The sequence below is a fragment of the Falco naumanni genome, chromosome 2, assembly GCF_017639655.2.
Source record: "Falco naumanni isolate bFalNau1 chromosome 2, bFalNau1.pat, whole genome shotgun sequence".
NCBI lineage: Eukaryota > Metazoa > Chordata > Aves > Falconiformes > Falconidae > Falco > Falco naumanni.
Genome location: NC_054055.1, coordinates 57,833,872 through 57,854,315, shown reverse-complemented (window position 1 = coordinate 57,854,315; position 20,444 = coordinate 57,833,872). Strand labels below are relative to the sequence as shown.

General features: G+C 37.6%; 1 protein-coding gene across 1 annotated transcript in view; it reads right to left on the bottom strand.

Annotated features, from left to right (window-relative positions):
- IPO5 (importin 5) overlaps positions 1-20,444 on the bottom strand; it is a 44,972-nt gene that overhangs the window by 10,172 nt on the left and 14,356 nt on the right. The window contains exons 7-21 of the mRNA XM_040584416.1: positions 18,447-18,569; positions 18,239-18,359; positions 14,662-14,749; positions 11,459-11,565; positions 8,974-9,098; positions 8,796-8,885; positions 8,531-8,704; positions 8,084-8,302; positions 6,770-6,853; positions 5,880-6,012; positions 5,660-5,781; positions 5,053-5,149; positions 4,374-4,546; positions 3,839-3,950; positions 3,194-3,249 (exon numbers count right to left, since the gene is read on the bottom strand). Coding sequence (XP_040440350.1) covers positions 3,194-3,249; positions 3,839-3,950; positions 4,374-4,546; positions 5,053-5,149; positions 5,660-5,781; positions 5,880-6,012; positions 6,770-6,853; positions 8,084-8,302; positions 8,531-8,704; positions 8,796-8,885; positions 8,974-9,098; positions 11,459-11,565; positions 14,662-14,749; positions 18,239-18,359; positions 18,447-18,569 — 1,824 coding nt within the window. The remainder of the gene's footprint in view (positions 1-3,193; positions 3,250-3,838; positions 3,951-4,373; positions 4,547-5,052; positions 5,150-5,659; positions 5,782-5,879; positions 6,013-6,769; positions 6,854-8,083; positions 8,303-8,530; positions 8,705-8,795; positions 8,886-8,973; positions 9,099-11,458; positions 11,566-14,661; positions 14,750-18,238; positions 18,360-18,446; positions 18,570-20,444) is intronic.

Below are 20,444 nucleotides of genomic sequence, written 5' to 3'. Positions count from 1 at the left end.
CTCTTTATATGTGGAAAGACTGCAATGAGGTCCCCCCGGAGCCTTCCCTTCTCCAGGTCAAACAATGGCAACTCTCAGCCTGTCTTTGTAGGAGAGGTGCTCCAGTCCTCTGATCAATTTTGTGGCCCTCCTCAAACAGGTCCATGTCTTTCTTGTACTGGGTACCCCAGAGCTGGATGCTCAGGTGGGGTCTCACAAGAGCAGAGAGGGGGAATCACCTCCTCCACCTGCTGGCCACGCTTCTTTTGATGCAGCCCAGGATACAATTTGCTTTTTGAGCTGTGAGCACACATTGCCAGCTTATGTGCAATTCTTCCATCCACCAGTATCCACGAGTTCTTCTCCACAGGGCTGCTCTCAATTCATTTGTCCTCCAGTCTGTACTGATACTGGGAACTGCCCCACCTCTCAAGCCTGTCCAGGTCCCTCTGGATGGCATCCCTTCCCTCAAGTGCATCAGCTGCACCACTCAGCTTGGTGTCATCTGCAAACTTGCTGAGGGGGCACTCAGTTTTACTACTATGTTATTAATAAAGATATTAAACAGCACTGGTCCCAATACACACCCAAGGGACACCCCTTGTTACTGATCTCCATTTGGATATTGAACCACTGAATGCAACTCTCTAGACACAGCCAGCCTGCCAATTCCTTATCCACAAAGTAATCCATCCATCAAATCCATCTCTCTCCAATTTAGTGACAAAGATGTTTTGTGGGACCATGTCCAAGGCCTTACAGAAGTCAAGACAGATGACATCTGTTCGTCTTCCTTAATCCAACACAGTCACCCCATCACAGAAGCCACTAGATTAGTCAGGCATTATTTGCCCACTGTGAAGCCACATTAGCTGTCTCTAATCAGCTCTCCGTCTTCCGTGTGCCTTGACATAGCTTCCAGGAAAATCTGTTCCATGACAGGGAAAAATCTTACTGGGCACAGAGTGAGAGTGGTTGGTAGCTCCCAGGGTCCTCCTTTTCATCTTTCTTAAAAATGCATGTTGATTGGTAGTAGTCAATTGCCTAAGACTTGAAGGTTTGTTTCAGGGACAGAAAATTTTACCAAGACAAAGTGTCTTGCACAGATTTACTGCTTCAATGGATTCCCTTTTCAGAGGGCCCTTTTCCTCTTCTATACCTGACAGATACTGTAACAAGTCTGCATTGAAAAGTAAATGGACAACTGTCTTTGTGACAGAAGATTGTGGCAAAAACATAAGGAATATTAAACCTCTCCTCTTATCACTTAACTTCATTTTTCACCTTGCCCAGTTAATTCATCAAACTGATGAAGTAAAGATCCTTAGCTCAGATCCAGCTATAAACTGATGTTGTATCTGCAAGTGAGGATTGCTCCCTGGACAAGCTTGTGTTGTGAAAACGCTTTAACCTTGTTTTAAAGCAAGTTCTGTTCTACTCCCTTAATCAGTTGATACTTTAACAGGCCGGGAAAACAGAATACAGCTAGTTTCTGGTCCCTATTGAGAAATTAGCAAGTATTTCTCACACAACAGGCAGCTTCCCACAACTGGATATTTAAACCTTCCCCGGTTAGACAAGTTCTGCATTATCAAGGCACAATTCAAGCAGTAACTCTGGAACATACACACAAATGAAAACAGAGGTAGAGAACTGCTGCAGGACACCACAAGGTCCACCTGGCCTAGTATTGTCTGGTTACTGATGCTCAGGGGAATAGCATAACACTTGCTTAGTGTATGCCTTCTCCTACCCTCTATCAAATCAGCAGTTTAGTTACTGCCTAAGCTAGGGCTGTATCTGGATATCTTACTGAAACTACTGTTTGAATATCTTCCATTACTTTTGTCCTCCTCTATATTTCTGCTGCCTTGAGGTAAGGGCTACAATGAATATATCCTGGGAACAAAAGTGTATATCCAAATGTTACTCATTACCATATGTTAATTCTGTCCATATGGCAAGTAACATTCTGGTCCCACTCCTACTTTCACAGGGTAATGCAGAAAAGTCTTCCTTGCGGTCTTTAAAAAAAAAATATCAGCAAGGTCAAGTATAAATTAAAGCATTTTTTAAAATGCCTTGCAACTCTGTTGCAGAATATGGATTCAGCTTTTCTGAAACTGCTAGCATTTTCTCTCATTATCAGCATAGAGTGACACATAAGAAAAAAAGATATCAAACTGCCTAACTCACCATCTACCAGAACGAACTGTAAACATGGCAAATAAGAAAGGGAGAAAAATCAGGAAAGGCTCTTGGCTCAGAACTGAAGTTCTGTTATTTTTTGATTCCAAGCAATATGTAGGTGCCAGAAATCTATCCTTTTGAACGGGCTTAATGTTCGAAAAGGAAAGGGGCTCAAGAACTGCACGGTCATTTAAGGAAGTATTTACATATGGGTGCATGGTCTGTTAAGATATATTCTGGAGTCTGTATAGAAAGTTAAACTCATGTAAACAAGCTTCACAATTCAACTTTACATAGTTCAGGTGTGAAGCCTGAGGCAAAAAAATTCCCTAGTCCTTAAATTTACAGAGTATCCTTTATGCCTCATGTTTTAAACAACAGTGATTTATTGTTCTTTATTACTCTCTCCATAGAAATATTGATTTAATAGAACTGCATCTCTTCCATAGTCATCTCCACTTCAAACTAAGAAGCCAGTTCAGTATCTCAGTGGATAAGTAGTCACTTTAGTGTTCTCTCCTAAGCAAACACATTATACGGCAGCTATTCGCCCTGGTGTTCTCTTTTGAAACTATTTTAGGTCTATTCTTTTTGAGACAAGCTCCTGACCTGACACGTCAGAGATCTACGTATCAGAGGTATGTTCAAATTTAAAAGCCACTTAGGTCATAAGGCACAAAGGAAAAGCAAGTCAGCAGGGCAAAGCCTTAGACTATCACGGATACAGCATCTGATGGCACGCTATTTAAAGTCATCTGAGAGTTGTTTGAGAGGATGAAAATGAAGAGCTATATCCTAAACTGCTTCTTCCAGTATACTGAACAAGGAAACCTTTTGTATTTTCTAATTCATACATGTAGCGTGATCCATTTCTTACTGGAAGTTTTCAAGGAATATGGTAACAGAACGTTCTTCCAGGAAGAAACAAGATGCACTGTGCTTTAACCGAGTAGCACAGCATATCCGTTTAATTTATTTCCATCCTGGTGTTTTAGGAGTGGAAAAACTCCCCAAACCAACTTACTTCATCTTGTAATGACTCCTCAACTTGTTCATCGTAGTCTTCATCTTGTCTTTTCACTAAATTAAGAAACAGATATTAAACCATTACATTTCCACAAGTGCCTAAGAACTCTGCAAAGGGAAAAAATGATGTAGAAAAATCGAGAAGGTAGGAAACAGTAGCTGAAAAAGCAACAGGGATTTTCTGTCTTTAAGAAGCTTCAAAGAGCTTTCACAGAAAAACGAGTATAGCGAGACAGCTCAGTTTAAGAATGTGTAAAAGCACACAAAATAGAAATAAACACACCAGCTTGTCCACAAGGACAAGAAAAGTGCATAGAAATAAGTAACTACCATTGCTTTAAGAAAACTGCAAAGACTTCATATTAAAAAAACCCAAAGAAATGACATCATAGACACGTGCATTGCCTTCAAGTCAATCTGTCCATCAGATTTTGATTAAACTGCAGTATTTCTGCAAATGATGCCATCTTCATCCTCCCAGAGCTTACAAATATAATTAATGGAATCTGTTGTTTTAAAGCCCAATTACCTTACATAAATATACAAATAAAAGAAATCTGAGCCAAGGGTTCAGAAATTATTAGGAATTCTGCTTTAAAGGATAGCCATTATCACATGTTAACAGGAATTTGTGTTAACTTACCTTGTCTTAATTCTTGATTTTTAAAGTGCTCTTCTAGTTTTCCTTTCAATATTCCTCCAAGTTCTTCAAAGTGTTCATTGTTAAGGCATCCATCTCCCATCACCTCAATGCACTAGTGAAATAAAATGATCAGTTTTTCCAGCTTTAAGCTACATGAGCAATCTCAGATCTAAGCACACAGAGAACATTAATACATGCTCTGCTTTATGTCATCACTAGCAGAAATAATAGTAATAGAACATTCATATTGTAATCAATGCTCTAATTATAAAAGTAAGGTATTTCAGTGAGGTGCAGTTAAAATGAACAAATCTGATAATTATTTTAGGTTAATACCTTGGTATTTTAGTTCTTGCAAAAAAAAGCACACCTAAGTTTTTCCAATCAGCTACAACATTTACAGTCGAACCAAAGTTCACGTAGAGGAAGCCTTGCATTTCTTACAGCCATTTAAATGAACATCAGACACGCATCCTTCCTTACTGTAAAAAGCTATGAACAGTAACACCACAAAATTTGAAAGGAAGAAAATTACCTTTGCAAAAGAATGCATTATTTCTGACAGAACATCTGAATCTGGTTCTGTTCCAATGGCTTTGATGAGCGCATCACACATGAAGTGCCACATCTGCGTGAGGTATTCTGGCCCACGAACTCTAGCACATTCCAGAAGGAGGGGCATCGACTCTGCGGCTGCCACTCGAACGCGTTTCGTTATTAAGGAAATAAAACAACTCAGGCCAACATAAAGTGCTTAGAATTTAAGCACCGACCACCATAATGAAGCTATCAATTTTCTAGCTGTAATTGATTATTTTTTATTACAGTCCAGTGCATTTGATTTCTTAATTAGATACAGATCAAGATTATAGTAAAAGTAAACTGTTTGCTACTTAAAAGTTTTTAGACGCCTGTTTCAGGCCATGACGGAAAAGCTATTCAAGTTCTCCTTCACACTGTTGGCACAAACATCACTTTCTCTACTGTCTGCTTTCAACATTATAGACACGCTTATTTAAAAAGAAACTAGAGGAGAAAGTGGGATACATTGCCTAAAATAGTGTGTAAAACAACGTCCTCAGAAACAATTCCTGCTGTAAAGCAACAGAATATTTTAACACTAACACTTCCAATTCATCTAGGAAAACAGTAAGCATGACTGATTCTTCCAAAGCAAGCTTCCATTTTCACAGTACAATCTGTTAATAGGATATCATCGTGGAAATAGAACTTCAGCAAGGGAACCATCAGCTTTACAACTTGCTCTGTGTATTCCACAAATCCTTCTTTTAGCTCTTTTGCATAGCAAACCTGAAAAACAAAGCATAGAAGTGCCACCTTTAAGGGAAAATACCATTACTGATACTTTTTGACTGTGTAATGGTGAGAAAGATTGTTAAAAGTTTAAGTTCTTAAAATTTACTTAAAAACCCATGCAATAATCCATTTACGTACCCCCTCCACTGTGGTATTTTACGAAACCCTGACAGCAGCATCAGTTCTCACTCTTAGTACATAAGTGTACTTTTCAAACTGAATTCGGAAACATCAGTATTTGCAAAAAGGAACTACTCCAACATCTCCAATTCCTTAGAAGTTTTGCCAACTAAGGAAAATTATCTGTTATTGAAGCTCCAAACTAAAATTATTCTTAATCAAGTAAGCCACACACCACAAACTGTCTGAAATCCAAATTTAACACTATCACTCAAAGAAAACCAGAACTATTTCATTTGATGAAATAAAGAATATTTGCATTACAGATTTTGGCTTCAGACTCAATTGTCCAGCAATACATAGATACTAAAATTGTCATCTTACCAGCATCTGGCATGCAGTTGCTTTTTCTTCAAGGCCTGCAGTTTTAATTCCAAAACTCTGCTGATCTCCTAGGTTTACAAATTCCCAACCATCATCATCACTCATATTCTCCATATCTTGTGCTGTTACACAGAGGGGAAGAAAAATAAAATAAATCTAGAAGTGCTACAAAATCATTTATTTCAGCACTTTTTCAAGCAAAATTTTATCTTCAACCTACTGTCTAAGAGAGCTACTTCAGGTTTAATAGATGCAGTCTTCATTAAAGGCCCCATGACAACTGGAAGGTACTGCTGAAATTCCTTTCCAAGAATTTTACACATTCTGGCCCATGCTGAGATCATGTAAGAAATCTATAAAGAGAATAGTGTCAGAATTTTCATGTCCCACATTTCATTTTAATGCATACTTAAAAGGAAAGCATAAAGGAAGAATATTATACAATAGGACTTTTAAGAAGCATTTGTCAGCAGCGCATAGAACTTATTTCAAAGAGAACTCATCCAATACAATCCATATAAAAATGCATCTTCAAAAGACTCATCCCAAGTCTTTATTTGTAGCAACACATTGACAGTACCTCTGATCACAGTTGCTATACATGTAAAAATGTGACAGTATAAGATGTGCTTGTAATGCAATCATGGCTATCTTGAAAAGTAACTTTCTTTCTGAAACAAATAATCTCTTGAATTTAAATGATACTACTGAGCCGCGTTCCTGAAAATAGCAAACGGAGCAAAAGAGTGCAGTACTGTATTTTCAGAGGAGTGATTGTTTTCAGATGCACAAGTCAAAATAGCTCTCCGCTCATTAGAACAGCTGTCTAACAAGTCTTGTTGAACTATTTATAAGAAGGTGACAGCAAGGGAATAGGTCATAGAATGCCAAACAAAGTAGGTACTAATAGACAAGAAACGATTACCCACATGCTGAAATTTCTTCAGCAAATATAAGTTCTGGAAGTATCATTTCCTAAACACACTTGTGTGAAAAATACTAAGGTCATCTTAGGGCAATGAATCTCCGTTTTTGTGAGACATGCTGAACAATTAGTCTGATGGTGTCATTTCATGGGGGGCGGGGCTATGCACTATAATTTTAACATACCTGTGGATCATCATCTTCTAGATCACTGAAGTCTGTCTGTGTCTTCAGTAACAGCTGCATTACATCTGATGCATCCTGCATAAACTAGAAACAGGAAAAAACTACATGTTTTTAAAGGCAAATTAAAAGGATTCTTTTCAGAGACTTAAATGGTCACTGAAATTGTTTGGTGTTAAGTCTAACACACTATCAAGACACAAGCTAAAGCTGGAAATAGACTGAAATGCAGATAAAAGTGAAAGCACGGGTTCTTTTTCTGGAAGCATCACCAAGTCATTCTGGTGTTAAGTTTCACTGTACCTCTGTTCATACACTTGAAAGCAGAGGACTATTTAAATAAAACACTACATAAATAAATACTAATACAAAAAATATCTGACAATTTTAACTTCCTTAGATATCCTCCTTACTACTGTGACTACTTTATGGAACTGGGATAAAAGCTGACAGCATGAGCTACTTAACTCATGAGTTCATAACGTTTTAGGTCACATCAGATGCCTCAATGACGTTACACCTACCTCTTTTCACTCCCCATGTTCCCCATAGTCCTCAGAGTAGTTTATTAAACATTAGTTATGTTTAACATCTGTTTAAAATTTAGTTGCATGAGTGGCAAGTTTACTGGTCGTCCTAAGTTGAAGGAAAGGGATGGTAATTTTGGAGGGGGGCTGTTAGTATTTTTGTACCATGTACATCACGTTATTTTACTTTGAAGTGCAACTTTGTTTTCCTCACTCAGTAAAATGAAAGTCTGTAAACCGTAACGTGAACTTGCTATCAGAACATCACTTAAGACTCATATAGTCATTCACAGTTGTTTCTTGGTACCTTTACAGAGAGATGTTTTAACTAACTTATCTAAACAAATCTCCTACCAAATACATCAAGCCTCGTGACAAACAAGTACATCAAGTGTTATTACAAGCACATTTAAACTTTCTTCAGGCATCCACATACAAAAGCTGTGTTGTTTCCTTTGAACTACATACATTTTACCTGCCATTCTGACACTGCCTAAATTGGATGCTCCAGTATTTCTCTCAAGGCAGAAAAACCCAAACCAAGAAAAAATGATTCCTTTCAACATTGTTCAGTGTGACAAGAATAACTTAAGCTGTAATATTTTCGTCAGATTCTATTGTAAATCTGAACAGCAAGATAGCCACCTTAGAAATAAAAACAGGAAGACAAGCACAGAAATCAGCAACAGCTATGTGTTTAACAAGTGAATATATTGATTCAATGTTAACACCGCAATAAACAAAGGCATTTTAAAATACATTTAGACCGTTAGATAAGATCTCAGCTTACCTTTTCTTTACCAACAGCAAGACCAATTAGGCTGATGCATTCAATAGTCTTTCCTCGTAAAAGTCTTAATTCCTTCTGAACTGCATTCTCCACAATATGTTTTAAAGAGGGCATAAATAAATCATAGTAGGGAACAAACTTCTCCTCTGCTGTATCTGCAACTGATGCAATTGAAGTCACAACTTGCTCCAAAACTAGCTTAGTGCCTTTCTGTATCAACTTGGAAAGAAGAAGAAAAAAGTGTTACATTTCTAAAGCACATTATTTTATTTAAAAGCATGCCAAATGTAAAAATCTGTTTTTGTATTTATCCTAATTCCTGCCGATTTAGACCAATATCAGCAGATACGTCTCCTGGCTTATTTCAGAGATCTCAGTTCAGCAATACCTATTCTGCATATGTGACAAGGTTACCCTCCATGAAACAGTTTGTTCAGTATATTATACCTCTTGTAATTTTATCACCATAGTGGAATGAAGATGCTTCACTAGATTATCCAAATATGGAATAAGCAGTGACTTGGGACAGTCTTCAGTGAAGTTTATGAGTGCTGCAGCTGCATGGGCTTGAACACGCTGGTTGCCTTGATCCTCCATGGTTTGCAGAAGAGCTGCTATCACCTGAAAAAAGAAATGTTTATTTTCAGAAGAAAAATTTTCTGAAAGTGACATAGTTTTATAATTAATTTTTTTTTACTATTCTACTACTTGCCTTCTCATGAAATTTCTTTTGAAAACCCGGTGCAAAGTCAGTTGCCATTTGTCCAATAGCATTACAAGCAGCGTATCTCACTCTTGGATGCTGAAAAAGTTATTTCCCTCAAATAGTTAACAAGTCATGACAGCAGAAATGAAAATAATTTTGAAATAACTAACAGAATTATACTCACAGGATCCTGAAGGAATAGCAAAACAAAATTAACTATCTCATTTAAAATTCCCTCCATCTGTTGGTGGCAACCTTCTCCAATGGCTGAGAGTGCCATCAAGCCAGCATGCCTGTATTTCCAGTCAGCTACAGAAGAGTAAAAATGAAAATAATATGTAATTCATTTTGGAAGCTAAAAAGCACTGCAAAGAGAAATCACCGTTTGGGGGTGGGGGCAGGAGAAGGAAGAGTGACAAATAGGAGAGGGAAAGGAAATTTATGCATCTACTTGATTTGTTAAATACTTTCTACTTTTCCTTATATGAACTTCCAGAGATGCACAAAAATTTAAGTATCCAATCCACGCCAAATCCAGACCTAGAAAAAAGAATTCTTCACTGCTGATACCACTACGTACATAGTACTAATATCTGGGAACTGCATTTTAATTAAATGAGCTAACCAGGGAAACATCAGGACAGTATTTCTTTTTCCCTGTTCCCCCCCATTTTTTTTTTAATGGTACCAAAACAGCCTATACCTTTAGGTCAGGGGCAGAAAAACATCTAGTGAATCAAACAATATCTAAATTTAAAACAACTCCATAACCAGTACTGAACTTTTCAGCAGTCTCCCCAAGACTGTTTAAGAACAGTAACATTCCATTTAGGGATGTAAGGCTTTCCTCGCCAAGTCTTATTAGCCCATTCTCAGGCTAGTGGGTATTCTTGAAATGGATCTTTCATGCTCTTCTCCTTTTTCTGTAGGCAAGGGAAACATATAAGAAACTCCAATTTCTTTTAATTTTTAATTAATTTTTTTTCCAAAATCTTTCTCTGTGCTAGAAACCATGGGGATTACAGAAAAGAAACCCAGAAGAACAAACAGGTTTATCAAGCAACCTGTGGGAAAGGCATGTAACAGAACTTCTTTCCCAAAATAATGCAACATTTCATTATTGGTAGGTAATGCATTACGTTCTTGGAATGAAGAACACTGAAGTTCAGAGCACTGGAATCCTGACACTCAAGCTTCCGTCTGATCAGGATGAGATGAAATATTATCTTCACAGAAGGTACAGTGAAGAAGCAGTTTATTTTGCACTGTTTAAGTTCATTGCACGTTCCTAGTTAAGCCTGCACCTCTTATTACTCTCATTGTACTACTATTAGCATGCACTCCAGACTTGAAATTAATGATTCTACAAAATGAAACACAATCATGTTTGGACCATCTGATACCTAATCAAAACCCAGTAGTTTTAAATTATTATTTCAGTAAATATTTGTGAGAAAAGCAGAAAGGCTAGGAGAAGGGAAAGCTTGATTTCTGAGAGTACTGATGATGTTTTAATCTAAATGTCTTCACCCTTCCTCCTAATTCCCGACCAGTGAGAGCCTCTGAACCAAACATTTTCTATTGCATTTCCCTTTCCCAAAGAGTACTAACAGTTACGGAAAGCTCTGACCCAGCAGAAAGAAAGCATCAGGCATCAACTGCACGACTTCTCCCCTTCGCAGGAGTCAGGTCTTCAGCCATCAGCCTTCACACCTTTCTGTGGGTACTACAAAACTAGGCATTTGCTAGCCTTGGAGCTTTTAACACTGGAAGAGTCAAGTTAATCTGCTTCCTTAATAAAACTTACTTTACAAAAAACCACCATTCCAAATAGACTCTCTAAGTGTCCAGACTTTGCAGGTGGTCCTATGTTCCATATCCAATACTGGAACAGCCTTTTTTTGGACTGGGTTTTAAATCACAAAGCAGGAAAAGTACCCAGAACTTTTGCATTTTCTTCTACTTCAAGAGCTCAAAGCACAGGTCAAGTGAAAGTACATGCAACACACAGTATTTTTTAAAATTATGGCCTGAGCAAGCATTACAGGTATTTTAAGAGGAAAAGCAGCATACAAAGCAACTGATAAGAATATATGGAACCACCTCATGAAACAACTATTAAAACCAGCATACCAAAAGACAGCCAGCCTGCCATACACTTGTATATTTTGGTCCACCAAATTACAGGGGGAATAAAGAACAAATTTTACTCTAAACTGTAATATATTAAAATTTAATTTAAATGCAGCACTTCTGCATTTAACAACAGAACAACAGGTGGCAGTTTAGGCACACTTAAGGTACTGTGAGGCACTGTATACTGAGTTACAGAGAATATTCTAAAGTAAAAAAAAAAAAAAAAGTCTTCCCTTATTTATATGTAATTTAGACTGTGAGTTTAAAAAAAAAAGTACTGTTTTGGTTTTGACATGTCTGTTCAGCTGTCCATGTTCCAGAAAAATGTTGTAATGCACTGTACACAAGTTTAATACATCACTGTCTAAGAAAGACACAAACTTCCAAGTTCACAGCATTTACAGTTTTTGCCACTGAAATCAAACATGGAAGTGTATACAAATATATCAAGTAGCTAAACATGAAGATTTAGGAGGCATCAAAGTTCATGGAAAAGACAGAATTGTAAAAAAAACCAAACCACCATTACTTACGATTCTGAAGCATTTGCATAATATGTTCTTTAATCATAGGTAAAACAAGTTTTCCTCCAAGGCCACATGCCATCCTGTCCAGTGCACTCTCACCAGCAACTGCATTGCTAAATATCAATTACAGAAATATCAGTGGTTTGATATCTACAATAAAACGAAGAGTCCAACAGGGCACAGAAGGGTCCTTTCCTGCAGTTCTAGTCTTCAAACTTTTGCCCTCTGAATACATGAGCCTCCATAAGTACATAAAGCATACCCAAACCTAAAAGCACAAGCAACAGTCACAACGCAGTTATTTACCCCCACCTCAACGTTTACTATCTGTAGCCCATTGATTAAGTCTAGTACAAAAGAAACTTAGGCCTTACTAGCACTGAAGGTATAGACTGAATTTCGCAATAACTACGCATATCTAGAAAGCTGAAATTAAATTTGCAATGAAATAAGCAATAACACTGGCCATCATCTTTTTGTCATGAGAACACAAACCAGTTCAGACTTGCTATGAATCTGGTGAACCAGCAGAGTTCAAGCTCTGGCACATAAGAGACCTTTCTTGCACAGCTGCAGTAGCAGTACTCTAGTAGCATGTTCTCTGCCAATGACTCAGGCAGAAAACATTCAGCCCAGGTGAGGAATCTGCGACTCTCAGCCAGTTCCAGAACTGACAATAGCCAAACACTGTCTGTGTAAAGTGACCTGTTCCACCCGATAGAATTATTCCCTACAGAAAAGAGCAAGGAAGTTTCCAGGACAGAGATAACTACTGTTACAGTCTGGGTATGGCTAGCACTGAAATAACTCAAGGTTATTACGGTCCATCCTAGACACCCATGCTGATGGAAGAGCTGAGTAATGGTTCAGAAAGGGACAAATCTCCTCTTGAACTTTCAAGTGTCAGTCAGTTATGTCCCCAAGTCTCATTACAAACCATAAACAGTCTAGAAACTCACATGCCATGAACAAAGGCATCTCTACAAAGGTATTGACAATATTGTATTTGTTCTTTAGATTAGTCAGGTTCAAATAAAGACACGTCACCAGCAGGACAACAGAGCATGGGCACACAGGCTTAGATTGCAGCAAACCTACTAAAGTTAATGGCAACTTTCATCTGAAATTACATTCTTTGAGTTCTTTCCTCCCACCATTAATTCATACATTCAGCTTGAGGAAATAAAGATAGTTTATCTTAGAAAAATGACCACACACTTCTGCAATGTTTGCAAGGCTTTTGCCAGGAAAAGAGGAAGTTGGATTAACCTTTTCCTCCTTTTGAATTTCACTGTTCTCTGAAATTAGAGCAACAAAAACCTGGAAATGCTAAAATATTCCCTGCTGCTTTTGTGTAGGCTGACTCACATCCCCCTTAGTCAGATCCAAACACACCCTAACGTGGCAACAGCCTGATGATCATTAGCCTGTTTCTTAGATTGCAGAGAAATTCTAGTCTTCTTACAAAGCTACAAAGACTCAAGCACCAGAAGAGGTTAGCATGCACATCAGCTAATCAGCAACTCTCCACAAAGGTGAACTTCAGTGGTGGGCAACAGAGTAATATGAGTAAACCTGCCAAAATAAAAAAAACTAACACCACACACACAGTCACAAAGAGACTAGCTGATATCCAATGTCTAAGCCTCAAGCTTTCTTGTTACTTTGAGGGCCAAAGGAGCTATGTTTCTCCTTTGGGCTAAGTTGCTGAGCATAACTTGTTTTCTGATCTTTGCTCGCTCTACTTCAACTTGTAATAATAAAAAGACCTTTTTCACTCAAAAATTCATACACAGCTAATGCATTTAGAAGAACAAAGTTACTCTGCTGACAATAAACAGATATTGGCATGCCTCAAGTGGATGATTCAGAGTACTTACTAAACTGCCTAAAGCAGCCCATCTGAATAAAATTCCACACCCTGAAAGGCTTTATGAGGATCTGAACTTTAATAGACTACTTCCCCTTGAAATTTGTCTGAATGAAGAGATCCAAATACTTGACAAACCTGAAGGCAGTGGTGCCTGACAGTTCTAACCGTATGGCAAAATTTCAAAGCTGAGGAAACAGAACAGGTTAAAAGGATCTGGTCTACCAGGTGAGAGGGGGAAGAAAGGACAGCTTACTTTCAATTCCATAATCAAGGGGAACAAGAAGTATTCCAAATCAAGCAGAGATTAAACAGGTTCTTCCATAAATTCCTGTGCATCAGTTTTGCAAGTGTCTTTACATGTCTGATACCTAGTAGAAGTTGCTATAAATTTCAGTGGTAAATCAACATCTCTCCTGTTGCTTATCTTCCTATGAAGATCTCAAAGTATTCTGTGACAAACTGTTTCAAAACTCTAATTACATCTGAGTCTCAAAGGTGATGCCAGATGTGGCAAAAAGATGTCTAGACATCCAAGCCTTTACAGAAGCGTGGCAATAGTTATCTGCCACCTTCTGCTTCATTCTAGCTGTATTTGGACAAGAGCAGATGTAACAGGATGCTGTAGACAAACCACTGTTATTCTAGTGAAAAGTTGGAGCAAGCTACAAAGCATGCAGGAATAAGCAATTTAGAAAGACTGGACATCTTTAGTAGATCTTTCTCACCTAAGACACAAGACAGTGTTAGCCATACCAAAGGATTTAAAATAATAGCAAAATCGTAGTATTTTTGAGCTAGATGCAATCCAGCAAGAAATTCCATTATGTATTCTGATGTCCCTTCTAAGGTAAGCAGTTTTTTTCTTTAACACCACCTTTTCAAGGGCATAGGTACAGGAAAATAGGAAGAGATTGGTTGCAGATGATTAAACAGGTCAGTATCCTTCAGCTTTGGTTCTAGCTAGTATCAGGGTAAGCCCTCAATTTAAGGTGTTAGGAAGCACTGACTTTGAACTGGGTAACATGAATGACAGATGAAACAGAAGTTTGCAAAGTTTACAGTGCAAAACAGCAGACATGCATCTTGTAGAAGTAAGCTACAGCAATACACAAATATGGAAAGAATTTACCTACTTGCTAATCAGTTCCTAAATAACCTACATATAAACTGTCTGAGAACACTCATACATACTGCTCATGACCAAGGGAACAAAACTAGAAGACTTACCTGAGTAAAGAAAAAGTAATGCACTGCAGTCATTTGCATCCTGCACTTAAAATCTGCCTTTAGCCACACAGTCCTGATAATATATTGAAACAACTAGTTTTATAATTACCTGTCAAAATCATCATCTTCAAGCTCATCTGCATTTGCCCAATCTTCATCTTCTTCCAAGTCAACCATCATTGCTAACATCTGAGGAACTGAAAAAAAAAAATTTCAACTCAGGTTGCTTTCTTAAAATAGATTCTTAAATAACAAGCATAAATTTCAAGTTCTTTCCTTTAAAAAAATCATTGAAGAAACATAACTTCTTCCAGTATCAGATAGTCAAGTCTGTCGAACTGCATCAGCCAATAATTCAGAATAAGTTCTCAGAAAAGTATTTTCAGACCATTCAAATTGAGAATGAAAACACAGTTGAGTATTTCTTACCAAAACTAACAGCGTAAAGCAAATTTCTTGTTAAATCATAAAAATTATGGAAAGTAAATTCTGGAAAGTAAATTCCTTTAAAAAGTCTAAGTTCCTTGAAAGAGTTCAAAATAGTATTATATGCCTTAAGAAGTCAGACATACTTAATTCTTTTTGCTGAAACTGTCATCATCCTTTGAACATTTACTGATGAAAAAGACTATTCATTATGGAAGACTACTATTCAACCCTTAGTTTTACTAACGTGATAAATTTTGTTAACTACCTGTACAGTGGTCACTTAGCATAAAGCTTTACTTTTACAATAAGATAATGGTTCAGAACTTGAGGATTTTCCCCACTTAATGTAAATTTTTGTTTTGTATCATTAAAACATCTTGCATGTTTTCTACTTCTACATCTGTAGATCGATTCTGTCTGTTTTTCTCAGTATAAGTCTTTACAAAGGCTATTACACAATCTTTATCATAACATTCGACTGTTATGCAATAAACATCACTTACTCTTCTGAGTTGTTCTCACAGGAGGAAGGAGTGCAGCAATTTGTCTATTGTAAGTCTGCCTGTTCCTGTGCACTTCAGAAGCCCAAGGGGTGAAAAGTATACCTTGCACTTTCAGAGCAAAATAAGGTGCTCTTAAGTATTGTTTGTGTTACACCTACCACTCAGAGCAGTTGTTTGAATTCAACATCATGTATGCAAAAAAGCTTCACTTTGCCCTCAAAACAAAAGTTCTCAGTCAAATACGCAACCTTTAAGACCCTTCTTAGGACAGTCCACCACATATGGTGAAGACAGGCATCATAGTTAACTGTCCTTTACAGTACCTATGACAGAAGCACAACCCTACGCAAACTGATCTCACCATACATCTGGACAGATGAGAAACTTCTGGTGAGCTGATGACAGAAGAAAATGTTGCTCACTGACAACACTGTGGGTCAAGTATCAAGAAAAGACCAAATTATGGATTGATTTGCTTGATGTAGCCACGTATCTTCAGCCAGAGATTATACCATGGTTGCAAAAACCTTCACAGTGCTTTTATATACATATCAAGATAACTTAATCCACGCTATGAACTCTCTAGCATGATGCCCACATGTCAGAATTCTGTATACTCACTAGTCACTGAAAAGAATTTCCTCAAAAAAAATACAATTACAGCTCAGAAGCTCTTCAGACACAGATACTCATAAGCACACAGGTGAAAATAATGTATCATCGCAGCTCTGAAATATGGAAGTCAACCATCATCTGTCACAAATGCTATGTGGTTCCAAAAACTGATGGCATAGCGTTCATTGCTACTAACAAATAAAGCTGAGAATAAACTGCCATGTAAAGCTGTCTGGCCAACATCATATCTAGAACCTGCAAAAGCCTGTGAACATGTTGTTTCTTATTGACATTTAATATGAATGTGGTTGCCAGTAAATATAGTTTCACAAAGATTTATTTTTTAAATACAGAGCTGTGCATTAAAGTTTCAACATCGTCCCAGAAAGCCCTCAAAATTCAATTATTGCCAATATATAGAGTATTTACAAACAAGTGAAGAATGAGCCCACTAAGCCTGCTTCTTTTCAGAGGCATGCCAGGACTCTCCATTTTCTGGCAACTGAGCAAAACTACAGCCAAAGATAGGCTGCAGCTCTTATTTCTAGGGGGAACGCAATAAAACACTCTACTGTCTTAAACACTGAGCTCAGGGAGGGAAGTCTGAATCCAGATGGAATTTCTGAGCAGGTACTGGTACACAGGACACAGACTTACTTCTAAATCAGCATCATGTTCAGTAAAACCAGCATAAGATGACAGTTTTGCCTAAGACCCAGTTGTAGTTGTGAGGATCAAGCGATGTAGCAACTTTTTAGTGGAATGAAAACAGAAAGCCTTACAAACTAAGGCACAAAACCAAGACAAAAGCAATCCCTTTTGGCTACTTTTTTATCATTCTCTGAACATAACCCCTTTCCTAGCTCTGCAGAATAAATGTCTTTCATCTTAGTGATTCATTAATATTAACAGCAATTTTACAATGGGCTGCAAACCAAAGGTATTTCATCCTCATATGGTGCCTTATCTTAATACAGTATCTTAATACAAATATTTCACTCCTGAACAGCAACCAGCAACCCAATATAAAAGTAATACATTCTAAAGAGATACGAGGTACCTCACTATGCTGCCTGACCAGCTAAGAAGCTTGTGATGATTTGGGGACAGCAAGTGTCAAGCATTAATAGTCCCAACGAGCTACAGGATACAGTGAAAATGCAGCATTGTAAAAAATCTCAAATTTAAAAATAAATTCTAAAAGGATCTGTTCTTAAAAAAACTATTCTACAAGTAAACCAAACTTCAACTCCTAGTCAACAGCTGCAACATGTAAGCCAAATAGATCCAGAAGTTTTATAATTATTTTAGTGACATGTATATATGCAAATTTCCCCAGTCCATGCACACAAGTAAAGAAATTTGCCTTTTAACAGATTGTCTTTATGCAAGTTTCAGAAAAAAGTAAGGATCTAGGCAAATACAAGTGTGACAGGGAAGGAAAAGAATCCTTCCAAACAGCAGGCTACACTGCTGTGTCACTGCCCTGATCCACTCACAAAAAGGTTTTAAAAGCCAGAGAAATACCAGTGTGTACAGCATTGCTGCTGTGGATGTCCAGAAGACAGTTATTTTTAGTATCTCAAATAATAATGCACGATTTTAAAAGTTCCTTTCCAAAGAATGTACAATCTGCATGTTAAATAGACTAATTAGACTACCTCTAAGTATTTATATAAGCATCTGATTTTGAATTCACAGCTTTAACTCAACACTGAAGCTCAATATGCATGCTGAATTCCTTCAGTCTTCAGTTGCCAGCACCACAGAGTATCTGGCCTACATGTCAAACTTCAAACACAGAACTTCAGAACTAAACGCATCAATTTTTTTTTTTTCAGTACAAATTCCCAAAGCCAGCAGAAAAGCATCAAAGTAGCTTTTTCCTTGGGAACACCAAGAATCTACTGTATTTTTATTCAAACTGTTGGTGGCTGCATAAGCACAGATTAATTTATGCAGAGTCATAAAAAGAAGGGTTTTTTTCTCTAAGAAAACTCTATTCAGTGGCACTTAAAGTTATCAGCACCAGCAAACTGTGAGTTTGACATGGTTTTGTCACTGACCATCTGCAAAGTCAGTTTAACACTGTAAAGGGAGACAAACTGTTTCAACAAAGAAAATGAGTAAAGTACTTACTAGCTTGCGCAACAACGTTTGTATGCCTCCTCAGCATAGCAGCAGCAGTTTCTGACAAGGTCACGATTACTTCAAGCGCCAACTGACGCTGCATGTTACTCAGACTGGCATCTGCACACAGCTACAATCCAGAAGATTAGAGCAAACTGTTAGAAAAGAAGTTTTGAGGTGGGAAGAGTGATTTTTAAAAAAAAATTCCTAGCTTTACCTTCAGACTTAGTTGCAATGTAGGTTCTAAATGTGGTCGTAAATACTTGGGAACAGAATCTGCAATTTCTACAAGGGATTTCAGAACAGAGTCGTCATTTTGGTAGCAGGAATCATTTACAGCCTATGAAGATATAAGATGAAGATAAGTTAAATAAAAAAAAATACTATGAATGGGAGCGCTGTTACAGAAGCAATGTGATTAACCGTGTTCTGGTCTCTGAACAGTCTCGTTCAGCTTCAGTGGCTTAGCATTAGTAGCTAAAGTAGTTGAAGCCTTTAGGCTGCAAGAACTGATTTAGAGTAAACTTTTTGTTAAAACTAATGCTGCTAAGAAAGAACTAGCTGAAGCTGGCAAATACAAGTGGCATGAAGAATGACCAAGGAGACAATTCCGTGAGAATGAAGTAACTTCAGAACAAGGCCAGCCCAGCAACAGTGAAAACCAGTAAGAACTCAAAGAGACCACTGACCAGAATTAAGTGATTGGACTTGGGTATCTGGTGATGGGTGGTATAGGTATAATTGAGAGGCATGAACCAGCGTAGGGGTCCCTCTCCAGAGCCACCCAGCTCGAGCTGTAACCTGAGAACTAATAATAAACTAACTGAAACCCTTAATTCAGACTTCGTATTTTCAGTGGGATCCTAGGGTCGCACCCCACTACAGCGGCCAGCGTGCATAAATCCGTAACAACTACAAAGAGATAACATGCAGGGTCCAAAACGACAAGTTAGTTGTGGCTCACAATCTTATCTATACATATATATGCACCATCATTTTTGACCATTATTAATTTAAATCTAACACACTAGACACTCAGAAAGAATTACAGTCATACACCAGAGGCACTAACATGCAAAACCACTGTTTTCACAAGTACAACTTCAAAACCCATTGTAAATGAAGAAAAACTCCTCTAAGTAACTGCCCAAAAGAAGGAAAGTGAGCCTAACTCCTTTTTTCCCCTGTTACATGGGAACAGCTTCGAATAGCTTACACTTACAAACACCAGGAAACTCAAGATTAAATAATTTATTTTTTTCCAGACAACTCTGGAGAGCCACCAAATTAAAACAGACCTTTTAGCCTTCAGTCACAGAACACAGGAAAAAGAAATCAAGTTTTTTCCAGTATCTTTCCTAAGCAATAGCTACATTCTGAAAAGTAACTTAAATCTTACTTTTTACTGATAAGGTTGATACTCTAGTATCAAAAGAGCACACAGTTATTCAATGGTGTTAAAACTCTTCTACAAGTAGGACACAAAAACCCAAACCTCCAAATAAAAAACAGCCTTTAAACACTTTTGGGGTTTTGAAAGGAATTTTCATTAGCAAAGTATCTGATGTCTTCCTAATGCAGAAAAATTTTCTAAAGTGAATAATTGGGTTTTTTTAATACTTAAGAATCCAACATTTTTGATAATGCCACTCAAACAGCCCACACTTTAAACACAGAAAAAGCATCTTCTAGTATGAGAAATATTTTGGGGTGGGAAGGAATCTATCTTGGTTAAGGCCTCTTGGACTAACAGTTACCAATCGTCCTCCAGTTCTGGCAAAGGATAATGTAATATTTACTGGAAAAATCTGTAAAACTCTGTATTTTATACCCATTGCAAATTTGACCGTTTTTAAAGGATGACCAGGTTTCTGAAGAAAGAAGTTCAAAGCGCACAGTGAGCCCTAAAAGGCAGAGACACTCTTCTGTGTCTCTTTCGAACACCGTCAACGACAGCAGTCAGTTAAGTTCCAGCTGCTTTTACCTCCACTGCAAGATACATCTCTTGGATACAAGTTTCAACTATTAGTTCCGAAAGTTCAACTTCCAGCATAATCATTATAGATATTGTACTGAAAGGACTGAATTGCCAAGACTGTTTTATTTTTAGCTTTTTTACCATGCCAGTATTTCAACAAAATGAACTTCAACAGCAACAGAAAAAGCATCCAACTGTCTCCAAAGGTCACTCACCACTATTCTAACACATCCCATC